We start from the raw sequence: 15904 nt of genomic DNA, 5'->3' as shown, positions 1-15904 counted from the left end.
ACACATTTATATAAATTAAAACAGACCACATTGACAATTTTAATTGCAAGCATTATACATCAGGAAACCATATTGACAAAATTTTAGTTGCACACATTATACATCACTTAATGTACTCGTTAATTGTCAGATAAACATTGCATAGGTCATTCAAATCCTGCCTTCTTTTAAACCTCATCTGTGACCCCTAACTGGGAAAAGCTGAAAGAAAGAAACAAACTCCCCCTGTATGAATGATCACAATTCCCATTTTTTTCTATGTAATTTGCTTCTACCCTTTTCTAAAGATCCCATTTCCAATTGTTTTATCTCTCTTGCTGTATTCACTACTAGTGCAAGTTGGTGTAGACTTTGATTTCCATTTTTTAGTAATTGCTTTTTTGGCAGCCACCATAATTAGACTCAGCAAGGCCTTACTATGTCTAGGCAATTCCAATTCTATATCGTAGCTCGGAAATTTTTTCTTCCCTAGATACACCAATTTGTTCACCCATTATCTCTGATAGAGTAGTCTGCAAGGAATCTTTAAAGTCTGGTAACCTATTACACTCCCAGACAATATGTTCCCAATTACTTCTTTCTTCCCATCAAACATTTGCTGTCTGTCTGAAGAAAAAAATCTCTGGAGTCTACTTTGGGTATCAAAATACCTATATTAACATTTCCAAACAAAAATACTAAATCATCTAGATTCTGTTGCATATTTGGGAGACGTACATGTTTGTTTGTTTGTGTCTTTCGGCTTTTCCCGGTTAGGGGTCGCCACAGCGAAACTCCGGTCCGCTAATGATTGGCAGTTGATTTTTACGTACCGGCTTGCCAGGCCTGACGCACAACCTTCAACGGAGGTACGCCCATTCACGCATGTCTCCATGCAGAAGACGCTCTAGCTGAGAATCGAACCGGACAGCGTCTTACTGTGAGGCGACAACGCTACCGCAACACCACCACTGCGGATTTTGGGAGACGAAAATATAGTTTCTTTGTGAATTGCTTATCTAGTCTCTCTTCCCATTCCTTTATAACCTCCTCTGATTGATTCTTATAGTTATCATGCAATATTTTATATGCTTTACTTATTCCTTTTTTAACAGCAGCTTCTGTTTTCGAGTCTTCTGAAAATTCTACCAGTGCTTGTCTTTCATTTAGGATCCTCCCTGTTTCTTTCTCTTTGCCTATACTCTGATATCAGTCCTTTATATGTAAGGCTATCTGTAACCTGCAGTCCAAATACATTCTTGGCCTCTTCCCATTCTATTATTTTCCCTCTCTAGTTATTTGCTCCCAATACCATGGTTCCTTTGCCATTTTTCTCCATTAAATTCCAGCCCCCTCTTGGCTGTTGTCCGTATCCCTAATTGTAGTCATCCCTATTAGCAGAATCTCCTTTCTCCCTTCCCATTTTGGATTAGTTCTTAGAATACCTTCTGCTACTTTATGAATATAATATTATTTATGAGTATTGCTATTTTCCTTAAAGATCTGCATCCAAAATCCAAGTCTCTCCTTGTTTCTTGAGCATCCCTCTTGTGTCATAATCATCCTTTTCCACTTTGAATTATAGTTTTGTCCTTGTGCTGTGTAGAAGAACATTAGCTGTGTTGCTCTGAAATACCCCTTCAAATCTGGTAATCTCAATCCATCTTGTTCTATTGGAAAAATCAACTTATCCCACTTGATTCTTGCTGTCTTCCCCTCCCAGATAATCCTTCAGCTCTTTCTTAGTTGCTATCCAGAACTTTTCCTTTGATTGATAAAAATATGCCTGATTTGTGTACAAGACTAAAAGGAGTAAAAACATTTTAACTGCTTGTATCTTACTATCCATATCCGTATAACTGAGCTTCCAATTTTTCAGTTTTTATATTATCTTTTTTGTAGTCTCTTTCCACATATCCTTAGCTGCCACACCAGAATCATTTGTAACCCATACTCCTAAGTACTTCATTTTATCATGTCCCCATAAATGTGAATATTGCGGAAACAATGCATGTGTGGATACATAATTTACAGCTATTGCCTTTAATTTGAAATGGTCCCAAAATGTTCCAGAACACTGAAATATCCTTTTCTGGTTTTATCAAGTGTAAAATATAATCTGCAAATAGAGCCAGCTTTTCTTAACTACCATACCAATTATATCATTGAATTTCTAAGTCTCTTATTTTTTTGCCAATGATTCTAAATATAATGCAGATAAAAAGGAAAGAGAACATCCCGGCCTGGTTCCTCTGCTCAAGCATACGTTATCAGAGAGGAACCCACCCACTTTAATTTTCACCTCCGATCCCTCATATATTCTCCTAAGCACCCTTATAATTTTATCAGGGTATGCAAATGCTTCCACTGCCCTGCACATAAAGTCCCAGTTTACTCTGTCAAATGCTTTCACTGCTTCAAGACCCATCTATACATTTTGGCATCACTTTTGCCATTCTTTTAACAACTATAGACATAAATACTTTATAATCATGGTTTAGGATTGAAATAGGCCTGTATGAAGCTTGCTGTGATGAGTCTTTACCCATTTTACGTATTACAGCCACCACTTTCTGTTCTGTTGGTACTTCTCCTACTCTTAAAATACTGTTAAACAAAACCTTCCAGATCTTTTCCCCTCTTAGCTTCCAAATCTTCCACAGGAATACCAGCTATTTCTGGGCAATTTCCTGTGGATTGATTATACATCACCATTTTTATTTCCTCTTCATATCCTGTTAGTAATTGAGCCTCAACTACCTCTTACCTTGGCATATTTAATTTTTCCATAAACATTTCCATTTGTACCTTTTCTTGATTTCCATATTTCTCTGCTTTATACAGACTTTCATAGAAATTCTGAAATATTTCTAGTACCTCTACAGGATCTTTTGATGTGCTTCTAGTCTGATATTGCAGTATTCATAACAGTAGGGAGGTTGCTGCCTGACATCTGGCCAGTATACCAAAGTCTTTGGATAAGGGGTATGTGCGACTTTGCATGTCAGAGCCATAAACCTATGTTGGCTATATGTGATGTCTGCATGTACCCAACTCAGAACCTTTCTGCAGCAGTGATCTACAGACATCCGATCAATAAGTCTTGGAATCCAGTTGTTCATTTGCCTTCAGCTGTCTGCATCCAAGCTAAGTACCCTTTTAAGATTTTTGATTGTACCTTTTTTCTTGCATTCCAGATGTACATGTCAGCTAGGAAGGGAAAGTGTACTTGAGGAAGACAGATTCCATACAAGGACATGCACGACAAGTGTTTGTTTTGCTTATGGGCAGACCACGACTACAAGTCTTGTGATATCTGCCAGTCCTTTGTTCCCAAAACTTTGAGAAGCCATCTGGCTGCTTTAAATTTATACTTAGAAAATCAAAGACTCTGACTTTTGGTGTCTGGTATGGAGGGCGGCCTAGGTACCTCCGAGAAGCCGCCTCAGAAGAAGGCCAAAAAAGTTAGGCCCGACACCCATGCTGCTGCACCTCAGGAGTCTGGTGAGACTCTCAAGGCAGATGATAGCCCAGAGTCTCATTGGGCATTGGTTTTACTGCTGGAACCAGGAACCATGGTGGAAGCTGGTTCAGCAGAAATCCAAAGTATGTCCGCTGAGGTCATTCAACCATCAGGGCCTGATGGTGAGGGGGAGCCACGGCTTGTGGTGTCGGAGGGGCCTACTGCCGCTTTACATTGTACCCTGACGTCTGCGCCTAAACTGACTACTTCTCATGTTTCTTTAAAAAAGAAACAAAAAGAAAAGCACAGAACTGCAGAATCTACATCAGGATAAGAAGCCTTTTCTCAGAACTTGTTCAGAGCCTTCCAGACCCTTCTGTCGCAGGTACCCCATCCAGTTCTAGCCCCTGTGCAGCCCCTGGAAGACTCGTAGGAAGAAATCTCTTCCAAGATGAATCCCTGACTTATTTTTCCCAAATTGAGTCCCCCAAGGACTTTGCTACCCCTGAAGAAGAAGACTCCATTAGTCCTGACTCTCCTGGTGAAGAATTTTCCTTTGGAGATCCCATTGCCTTAATCTGACAGCATTTTAAATTTGAGGTTTTTGATGTGTCTGAGACAAAAAAAGAGGTATTTTGAACTCCTGCAGATGGAACAGACTTCTCCATCTGCATTTCCCCCTTTGCTCCTAGCTTTCCAGGATGCCTTTTAGGCTGCCTCTCAGAACCCAGATTCTCAGCCTCCAACTTCTAAATGACCTGATAGATTTTACAAGGTTCCCCAACAGGCACAGTTCCTGTTCAAGAATCCTCCTGCAGACTGTGCAGTTATTACTGTGTCAGCAGACAAATCCTCCAGTCACTTACTGTCTACTTCCTTGTTCCCAGTAGATACATAGCAAGTTCATGGACAGACTGGGGAAGAAAATATACAATTTTTCTACCCTGGCCACTGCAGCTATTAATTTTTAAACCCACATGGCTAAATTTGACCTAGATTTATTGGCTAAAGGCTACTGCCCTAATGTCCAAGTTAGCAGATTCTCCAACCAAGTCTCAGCTAACTGTTCTGCTCTCTACTGTCTCTCAGGTGACCAGGCATTCAATCAAGTGCAGTTATGATGCTGTAGAAACATCATCCAAGTCTGCAGCATCTGGCTCTGTCTTCAGTAGATATTCCTGGTTGAGACTCCAGCCTCTAACCTTGGATGTACAGGCCAAATTGCTTGATGCACCTCTGGATAATAATGCTTTCTTTGGCACTGCTTCAGCTGAGCTACTTAAATCCCTCCAAGAAAAGGGCAAAATCTACAAAATTTGAAACATTTGCTTGTTTCACCCATTCCTAGATACCATAGGAACTACCCACAAAAGGACAGTTTTGTGAAGATGCAGTCCTCCCATTCTACTGCAACCCAGTCTAAGGGACGGAGGCAACCTAGGAAACACAAACCACCCCTAGACCCTCCTCCACCTCAACTCTACTTCCTTTCAGAGACAGCCTGACCCAGACAGAAGTCCCCCACTGTGACTCAAATTCCTTATCCAGAACCACCCCCCTGTCCCTCTGTCTAACCCTTTCCCCTACCCACCTGGCAGAAAATCACTTCAGTGAATTGGGTCCTTTCTATCATAAAAAAATAGTTACTTCATGACTTGGTGGGCAGTTCCACCCTTCCAGGGGACCCCTCAACCTCCATCAAAGTAGCCCCACCTTTTCCCTGCAATTCTGGATCAGCTCCCCATCTCAGGGCACAATAGAACATGTCCGTTGGGATCAGACAGCCAAGGACTTTTATTCCAGAATGTTTCTGGTCCTAAGAAAAGATGGTCCTTCGAGACCAATTCTCGACTTGTCCCTACTCGGTCAATATCTCAAGGTGCCTACCTTAAAGATACTCACCTTACAGCATCTCTTACCTCTTATCACTCACCAAGCCTTTATGGCATCCTTGGATCCTGAGGGATGCTTACCTTCACATCCCCATTCACCCCAGCTACAGGAAATTCCTGTGTTTCTCAGTAGATTCCTCACTTTTTCAGTTTTCTGCATTTCTATTTCGGCTCTCTACAGCGACAGGAGTATTCACAAAGTGTGCATGCCTGGTTATCGCCCATTGCAGAATGCACGGCATTCAAATTTACACCTATCTAGATGACTTCCTAATCCTGCACCAGGATTATCACTCCCTGTCCAATCACTTAGACATGGTGGCCAGGATCTTGGAGGACCTAGAGTTCACAGTGAATCTACAAATATCCCAAATGACATCAAGTTAAGACCTGATCTTCTTGGGATGCAGGATAAGGATGGACATGATTTCAGCCTTTATCCCCTGGCAGAATGTGGAAAACCTCACCCACTACTTCCAGTCTCTCCTTTCTCTACCAGCCATCTCAGCCCGGGATTTTGAGGGTCTTGGACCACATGGCCTCCTTGATTCCCATGCTTCCCTTGGCCAGGCTGTATATGAGGAAAATCCAGTTGGTCTTGAAGAATTTGTGGAGCCAACACACACATCCTCTAGATGTTACACCCCCCCTTCTCCCATGCCTGAAAAAGGAGCTGAACTTTATCCAGAAATAGAAGTGCACCGGCTCTCTTCTGAGTTTGTTTTCACACTAAGATAGCTATGATTAAGCTATTACTCAATGTGTAGCCTTCTTGGAAGTTTACTGCATCTAAGAGTTGACCCAGTAGTCAGGGATATGGGAACATATATAGACAGTAATCTGGCCTTTGACCAACAAGTGGCGAAGGTAGTAAGAATATCATTCTGGTTCGTCCAATGGGTAAGGGCATGGCATTAGGGTCCATGGAAGTCATAGAGATGCTTTATTCAGTCCTTATCAGACCCATCATTGAATATAATGCCCTTTTCAGCATGCACATATGCAAAAGTTGCAACACCCACAAAAGTTCCTTACCAGGAGAATCCAGAGTATAGACACATTGTGTTATATAGATTGCCTTAAAACCCTACAGGTTCCTGAAATGTGATCTATGCTTGGCATGCAGTTTATCCTTGGAACCAGCTCTGATAGACATTCTACAAAGCCACAAATGAACAACATCAGAACCATTAGATCAAAATGTTTAAATTTTTCTTGTGACATAAATAAGACATATTGGTGAGACAGATGTGTCTCAGAAGAACCCCATGCTCTGGAACAGGCTTCCTATCCAGGCGAAGCAGAATTCACCCATAACCCTATTTAAGCATAACTTTGACTAATGGATGTGAAATTGGAAATTCACCCTGGGGCTGGCTCCTATGTCTCTGATAGAGAGACAGTGATGCCAAAACTGACATAGCCCCCCCCCCCCATATAACCTCTAGAAACTTCCTAACTGACGTGCTCTGCTAATAAATGCCTGTGATACATAAGGTCACAATTGGGTTAGATTTCATGGCTTGGCTTATAAAGCTACTGGTGGTCATTACCCTAGTATATACGTATGAAACTATGAGGGACTAAGCTGTGCTACATTTTGTATTTACCCTGAGGCAGCCATAGATGGTGGTATCAGAACCCATGGATCTAGTACTTTTAGTTTTAGACAGTGCAGGCAAAAGTCTAGCTAGGATGATGAAAATGAGTCAGCTGTCTTGGCTGCAAAATATCAGTGGGCATAGTTAGCAGTTGCCGATGGGGCTTTATCACAGAACCTGCATTCAGAAATGAATGTCAGTACTGTGATTGGTGTCAGGGCTGAAAACCTAAGTGGTTGGTATTTTAACTGTACTAAACTGCTTGCTACAGTGTACATTGCATTTGTAGTAAGCAGTTCTTTTTTTTTCCCTGGGGAGAACAGGCCTTCCTCCCCAGTAGAGGAGCACCAGATCAGGGAATAACTCTGGGAGCTACATGAGGCAGCTATGAGATCTGAGTGCAGGTAGTAACTGCTCTAGCTTGATTTTAGTAGGTACAGTAGTTAGCTGGGCACTGGAAGAGCAGTATGGCAAGTAGCTGAAAAGAAACTGGAACTCATTTTTTCAGAGGGGATGTTACAATAACTTAGGGAATCAAAGTACATGGCACCATTGGACATTGACTAGGAGCATTGCAGGGGGTTGCATCTGAGTTTCGAAATTTAACTAAAAAAGGCCATTGAGAAAGTCTGATATCAGTACAAATCTTAGCTTTGCATTTTTTAATGGTGCACTTACAGTTTTTGCTAACCTTGATTCATTTTTTTCATGCTATGGTGGGGTGGAAGATCTTTTATAAATAGCTTGTAGTTTTTTTTCATTGTGTTACTAAGTTTCTTGATGTGAAAATTCCATTATCTGAAGTTATTTTAAATGTGTTATTGTATTTATAAACACAATGCAGAAGTTTTCATTGGTTTATAGATCCCGGGTCCTTCTTTATGTCCTTCCTTCCTTTAGGCGTCACTGTTTAATCACTTCCCCTGCAGACTCTGGCAAACTACCTTCTCTTAACACATCCTCAGATAATCTGTGTAACAGACTCCACTGTCTGTTTAACATCTTATAACAGTCTAATGGAAAATTATCTTTACCACTTGATCAGCCTCTGCTACTTCTTTTTCTTTAGTTTCCTTATCCAGCTTCCCTTAGTCCTCTGCAATCAGGCAGTCAAACCCCCAAACATATTTTCCAGTCCCTCCCTTGATTTCCTATATAGTCGCTTTACAATCTGTTCCCTCCCACATGTGCACTCGCTTTCTCCTTCCTTGTTGGCCAGTCCTTTTGCTCCCTATCTTTCCTTTATTTCTTCAACTTGTATGCCAGATGCCCACGGTCCACTTCTCTCAGCTTCTCTTTCATATGTCCTCCTTTTATCTGCATCTGCCAATTCTAACTTTTCATTACTTCCTCTTTGTTCTCTTACCCATCTTTGCTTAGTTACTTCTGCAAACCCCTCAGTTACTTTTCCAACTTAGACCTTTTCCTTTTATTTCTGTCTGAATCATCTACTAGTCACTGTTTTCTTCTGCTGTGACATTTTAATAACAATCATACGATACCTTGTTCCTTTCATTATCCCACACTATAATTGTACTCAGCGGTTCTCTTATGGTCTCTTTTATTCAGCCTTTCTGCCGTAAAATTTCCTATTGCCCCACTTGAAATCTGATAGTTTTGTGATTAAGGCTATGAACTGGTAATAGGCATTACCTTGTGATTGTGGTTGTGGGTTTCATTCCATGAGTCTAGTCTCCATTTACCTATTATGTGAGTCTGATAGCAGTCAATTAACATGACACTGCTGTTAGTTCACCCTTAAAAAGACACACGAATTTTCAGTTAATCAAATACAAATAAACCTGCACCTCCCAACCCTTCCTCCCACCCTTTCTTCCTAAGTCTAACATACTTGTGATAACATACACATCTCTTTACTCACTAAACTTGTATTTGAATGGTTATCCCATCTACATTCATCTCTTTAACAGTGTTCTGCTTTTCCACCAATGAAATGCATGCCACATATCATTAGTCTACAGTCTGTTTTTTTCTCTCAACACTGCCTAATCCTTCTATTGTATTCCCTCCTTTTTCCAAACAGCCTGTTCAGTTATGGGTCTAACACAGCCTTGTAATCCCCTTACTCTACAACATACTGACCTTCTGTTACAATCATAACTATTTCAAAAAAAAAAAAATATATATATATATATATATATATATATATATATATATATATATGTATATATATATATTTATTTATTATATACTGAGACTACCTGAGCCACCCATTTCACATTTGACTGACAGTCACCTTCCTTTGCCATGTTCTTGCTTCTTTTCACCAGAGCAATTCAAATGACATACTTACTAATTTACATATATCCTTTGTCGTAACTTTAGTTTCTTGCAACATAATGAAATCACACTTCTCTCTCTCTTCTCCACCTGTGATATATTCCCAAACATTTCAACCTTTCATGTATGATTTTTATCTTTATTTCAGCCATTACATAATTGTATCTTGGGTCTATATTACAAGATTGAATGTTTAGATGATTGAACACCTAAACATCGAACTTGTAATATCGAAAGCAAAAAGTGGTGAACAACCGATTTAACGTAGGGAAAGATTTCACTTGGCCATTCACTGAATTTTGCTATTTTGTCTACTGTAGAGCTATCTTGGAGTTGGTATATTTAGTTGGGGGGTGTCGGGGCGTTTGGTGGGCGAAGCTCTCCACTTCGTTTGGGTGTAAAGTTATTTTTTTATTTTCATGGCCAACGGACGTCTTTCCCTGCGCCGTTCTCCATTTTTAGGTTCAATATTACAAGTTCGATGTTCGGTCACCTAAACATTCGATCTTGTAATACCTTGTATCTTTACCTCTAGCAAATTAAGTAAAAACATTCCAGGTGACATATTTAAAATTTGTAGTCCTTCACGTGCTGACATGAGAAGAGATAATGCAACAGACTTGTCTGTCAGCCTTTTTTCAATGCGCTTGTGTTCCTGCCCTGGTATTAAAACAGGTGGAAGCAAAAGGGCTGTAGTATATCCTTATTTGAAACAGATCTCTAAAACAATTTAAAATACTTGCTTATGGCTCCTGTTATACAAGTATGTCAGTATTGTGTATCTTTTTGAAATTGCAGTGTTAAAAGGATTAATAGATATATATCTATATGTCTATGGGACCCTCCAGGCTAAGTGAGCAGCATGACTTGCCAAACGTAGCATCTGTGGTACTTAATAGATGGTTCAAAACTTTTTTTTTCTGCCTATAAGAAAACATTTGTAAATTGTATCCTGAGGCTGTACCATAAACTACTCATTATATTTGGGTATTTTGATGGCAGTGAAATGCTTGCAAAAATAATAGTAATGAAATGGTAATCCTTACTTAATAAAAAGTGTACACTTTGCTTTTTTTAATGTATCCTTTACCTGTATGCTGTTCCTGATGGTTAAGAACATTGAGCTTAATATAGTTAAATCATTACATCTGTTTTTGTTAGACTCTTGAGTAATCCCTCCCAAATCCTTTCTATGAAATTTCAAGAAATATAATTTTTTTTGAATGATCAAGCTAACCCTCGCCCCACCCCCTGTTATAAAATTTCAAGAAATATAAACTTGTAAGTATATCTGAGTTGGCTTTTTGCATATTACAAATGTGTTTATGCCTCCAAGAGAAAGCTTTGACTATGCAAAACAAGAATTGAATGTCACAAAAAATAATGTTTCAGAAAAAAAGTACTGAATTTCAGATGTTTCCACCATTCACCAGCATATACCCCTCAATCTCTTAATGCAAGTAATCTGGACAAAGCCTAAAACAATGGGAGAGGAAAGACCCAACAATTGGGACAGATTTTAAATATTGCTGTTATAAACTTAGAAGGATTCTAGAATAACCAGATTTGTGTCAGCATGCATTTTCTTAAGGATATAAAGTCTGAAACACAAATATATGTCATTATTTGGTTATTTTTAGTGACTTTAATCCTCCGCGATTTGCCAGAAAACTACAGATTTTATGCGAAACAGATCAAATATTTGAGGCAAAAGTTTGTAAAATTGAGAGGTATGTTCACAATGTTTTCAGATTAATAAGAGTTTTACAAAATGGAGCATTGCCCATGTTTAAAAATACCTTTGGTTTGTTTGCAGAAAGCCTTAGAAATGCTTAGTCTGTATTGGATTAGTCAAAGACTGTTCCCCCAACTCAGGATTTCTACCAAAGGACCACAATTGTTCTGCAGCCATAATCTGGTTTCAAAATATGTAGGTGTTTCTGTTTAACTCCGTGTACTTGTAAACCAAATGCTGAGAGTCTAGTGAAAAACCGTGTCATCAAGGACAGATTGGCCTTCTTTAATGGATTTAACCATGATTAATCAAAGCACCCTTATTCGACTTACCATTTTCTCAAAAGTGAAAACCAAAACCAGTGAGTCAGAAACACTGTAAAAACAAAATCCCTGAAAAGCTCTTCTCCAGCTCACACAGTACAGGTCATTGTTAAGAGACTCACTGGGATATTACATTTTTCCACTAAAATCACTCATTCACCAGTGTATCAACCACTTGTAATTCTACCACTTTAGTGTCAGTGGCAACAGTTACACCTGTGAGTATTGTATCCTGACCCCCTTTGGATCAGCATTATAATATATGTGGATTGTTAGGGTAGCAGTATTTGAGGTGTAAATATTGGAAGATACAAACTGTTTACTGATAGATTCTTAAAGTGCTGTGAAATAGAACAACTGACTATATGTTTACAGAAAAAGAGATCAGACAATTTGATTTTATCAAGAAGCAAGTATGGATGGGTATATGTTCACGAAAATACTTGATAAGGTCCGTAAAGAAAGCTAATAAGAAAGTTAAAGAAAAGGTACCATAGTGTGTTACAAAGAAGAATGGCAACATGCATTCATAGCTGACTGAACTTGATACAGTTTTTAAACGTGTTCAGTTAGTTGTCTTTATATGTTCAAAATGGTACTACAAGTGTGTAACTGGGCATTTTCCGCTGACCAGAAAAACTCCTTAACAACTGGGGGAACAGACTATTTTGTCAAATTAAGGAGAATGTCTTTGGGTGACAAAAAGAACAAGAATAGCCATAGAGAATCACATGGGTATAGTTCTGCATCAAGACAAGCAGCTTAAGTAAATCTGACCTGATCGCCTCCCTTTCAGATCTGCAATGGTCTGCACCTGACTGAAGATGAATGTTGTTTTAAACCAGAAGACAGACCAGGCCTTGACTCTAGTGATAATTCCAGTACTGACACACCACTGCATTTCAGGTGGGGGGATTGAGTGGGAGTAGGTCCACATTACAGAGGAGAACATGTAGTCTGGACTAAATAGCTAACTTTATTGCTCTGACAAGATGTTAAAACAAGTCTTCTTACTAACATATTTGTTCTTTTACTTTTTTTTAAGTCATTCAAGAGAAGATTTTTTCATCTCGTCCAACTTGGAGATGGCTCATACAACCTGAATTTCTACAAAGATGAAAAAATATCTAAAGAACCCAAGGGGTCTATCTTTCTGGATTCTTGCATGGGAGTGGTTCAGGTAAAATGTTTTATTTATAAAAACCTGAAGAAGGCAACACAGTTGCATGTTTTAATTTGAAGGTCTAGTTTTTTTGTTGTAATCCTTGGATATAGGAGATTTAACAGTCTTTCTCTTGTCTATGTTTTTGACTATTATGCCAGACTTCTAAATAGTTAGCTATATTGTTAGTTGTCTTACTTATGATCTTGAGTAATTTTAATGCATCATCATCACAGCTATCTTACTTGAGTCTGTGTATTGTTTAATATTGTTTTGTGCTCTGCCTTTGGCTTTTGCTGTGGGTGAAAAGGGTCAGGAATCTAGGCCACTTAACATATCAGGTAAATAAAATATATTAGTATGCTACTTTGATGTATGAACATAAGTTATATTTTACTGACATGGATTATGTTGTTTACAAATAATCCTTAGTCAGTTAGTCTTTGGAATTTGTGTTTAAGCATGGAATCTATAAATTTTGAAAGCATTTTTTTACTTCTACTCATAGACGTCCATGCACTTGAAGACTGCCTTACTGGATGCCTTAGAGATGAGAATAATTTTGACTGTAACATATCTGTACCTAAACATTTTTGCTGTTTAGTTAATGTTGAGAGTAAAGTAACCTTGTGTACTGTTTTATATTTTTTGTTGCTGTTGTTTTTTTTCTGAGCTGTAATCTACACTAATGTTGAACCTTTCATTCTATTAAAATATTGTGCATGATTCAAGACATGATAAATTATGACGATAGCCAATAGGGCTACACAGATGAACAATTTTGAATGGAATACTGAAGTAGTTGCCTTTGGTATCTCCAAGAACATGCTCATGTTACTAAAAAAATGAATAAACTGAGTAAAATAATGTTGCATTATCCTAGGCAATCTGTTTGCTCAAAACTGTGCCCTCTTAAACCCAACTAACACCTGGCCAGCCCTGTTCATGTTACTGTTTAATAATGTCTGTCACTTACATTTCACCAGAAACCACAGACTTCTTCTGTACCCTCTTCTTTACACTCCTTTCCTGACAAAATCCCATTCAGTCTCACTTGTCCAGAATGCGCTTTCGCTTAGCTTGCCCCTGCTACTTAGAATAGAATTTGTGCCTCAGTTTTTCCTCCTTAACACAGCTTCCTTTGACCCTACTCATCCTTTCCTTCCTCCCAGTGAGCTTCCCCAGTTTTTCATCTACAAAAGCCCACAAGTGACATTACTTACCAAAGATCTTAAACACTTTGTTTAGTAATTTTAAGCATGTAATTAGTAATGTTTGTAAGTGAGTATATCCCTAGTTAACTTTCATGTCTCAAGCAAGTCATGGCAGTTGTCACTGCAACGTTAATATCAGCCAATTTAGACCATGTTTTTTGTTGATATATTCTGTAAAATGGCCGCTCTTTACTTTTATCTCAGCTATGTTTCCATCAGCATGCACCATGGTTATTAAGAACTAGTATATGCATTGTAATTTTACCTCTGAAAAATTTGTAATTTTACCTTCTCCATTATGCACTGGTTACCATGTTACCTCAACTATTTTTGTTGTCATGTAGAAATGTAGAGCCACGGTGGTGCAGTGGTATCGTTGTTGCCGCACAGCAAGAGGTTCTCCCGTTTGATTCTCAGCTGGAGCGCCTTCTCTGTGGAGTCTGCATGTCCTCCCCATGGTCGAGTGGCATTCAAAAGACATGCGTGAATGGGCATGCCTTCGTTGAAGGTTCGGCGTCGGCCTGGCACCTTGGCACTGTAAAAATTGACTGCCAATCTTTAGCGGACCGGAGTTCCGCTGTGGCGACCCTTAACTGGGAAAAGCAGAAAGAAGAAGTTGTCATGTAGAAATGTATCACTTGACAGGGTACCAACATATTTTTGACCATGTTGCCCTACTTTGTAGCTGTATTTTTTTTCTTTACCTTGCTGATTTCTTTTAGCTATATTTTTATATCATCTAGCAGTGGCTAATGTCTTTAGTTGTATGAAATATTTTAATGGTCTTCCTAGAAAGTTTAATATTTTACACCATGATGACATATATATGTAGGCAGTCTTTGCTGCTTTCACAGATGCGTTCTTCTGGTTTATTAGTTAACTTGTGTGTGTGCCACAGGGTTACCACCTGTCCCACTTTGCAAGGGACAGTCCCTCTTTGGGCAGTTTTGTCCTGCAGAAAAATTGTAAAAATGGCAAATGTCCTGAGATTTTAAAACAAAGTTATTTCCTATATTCTATGTAATAGTTGCATAAAACAGTTATTCTGTATTTGAAACACCTAAATGTTATAAGAAACAGAATAAGCAACTAAAATGCTACAAGAATAAGCTTTTACTTAGGCAAACAAGTGAAGTTCTGTCCTTCGTACTGGCCATAGGTATGATTCGGCCTGCAAAATCTGACATTTGTACCAAAAATGTCCCACTTTGGGCATTTGAAAAGGTGGCAACCCTAGTGTGCCAGGCCTTATCAGTGGGTTCTTATCTGTTCACTGATGGATGTGTGCATGAAGGTGAATAGTTTGCTGGCATTTGGTTGAAGACATGTTACCAGATAATGGAATGTAGCAGAAGAAACTAGGTCTATAGTAAACATATGTTGGCTTACAAACAACATTGCCAGTGAAAAATGCATTATGGGGGATTTTAACATAAGTTGGAAACAGGCTATAGACAACAACATCCATCTGCACAGTTTTTGGCCTCACCCAATTTTTTAAGTTGATCACTAGAACTGATGCACTGAAAGGGAAAACACAGTACATTGGATTCTTGACTCAAACTATGACAATATTTCATCAGTAGGTGTCATGCCTGATGTGCTCAGTGACTACAACCCCGTACTTACTTGCTCAGATAAAGTTCTTTGGTGGTGTTACTCATGAAAAAACAGACTCAGTTCCTTGTCAGACATGTTATGCATTCATCTAAATTAAGTGTCTTTGAAGAAGCTGTAATTAATCTTGTTTGTAAGCTGGACCCCAGTGATCATGTACAGTGCTCAGACAACAAATGGAAAACTGTACAAATAAAGCAAGTCAGGGTATATTGTGGGTTAAACAGATGTCCTTCCATTTCACTGCTGCAGTATTCTTCACCTAAGGGATCTTCTGAGAAAGCCCACTGTCCAGCCAGTATATCAAAGCCTTTAGGTCTTACAGGTATCATATGCTCCCTGCACAAGGAGTAAGGCATAAAGGTGATGTATAGATGCTCATGGTCAGAACTTCTTTGCCATCAGTCACACCATTGTCATACTTCAGTCTGAACGCCCTTCTGCTGTGCTGGTTACTAAGCTGTTCTTTAGATATTTGTCTCATTGGGGGTTTCTTTTCTTTTATACTATTGTTTGATATTGTGTTTATGTCATCCAGAAAGGGAAAATGTCAATGTGGGAGGCAGATTCCTCATAAAGACCATCATAACCAGTGTCTTTTTTGCTTGGGTGCTTTC

The 15904-nt window shown here is 39.0% G+C and overlaps 1 protein-coding gene across 10 annotated transcripts in view; it reads left to right on the top strand.

The window, feature by feature from the left end:
* Window positions 1–15904, top strand: part of DOCK9 (dedicator of cytokinesis 9) — a 2508686-nt gene that overhangs the window by 1349297 nt on the left and 1143485 nt on the right. For all 10 annotated transcript variants that reach the window (XM_044071294.1, XM_044071300.1, XM_044071298.1 and 7 more), the window contains exon 7: window positions 12340–12474. In XM_044071294.1, the coding sequence (XP_043927229.1) occupies window positions 12340–12474 (135 nt within the window). The remainder of the gene's footprint in view (window positions 1–12339; window positions 12475–15904) is intronic.

The sequence above is a fragment of the Protopterus annectens genome, chromosome 5.part0 (assembly GCF_019279795.1).
Source record: "Protopterus annectens isolate FY-2018-M chromosome 5.part0, PAN1.0, whole genome shotgun sequence".
NCBI classification, from domain to species: Eukaryota; Metazoa; Chordata; order Ceratodontiformes; family Protopteridae; genus Protopterus; species Protopterus annectens.
The sequence above is the reverse complement of the archived record's forward strand: the minus strand, read 5'-3'. Positions and strand labels throughout refer to the sequence as shown.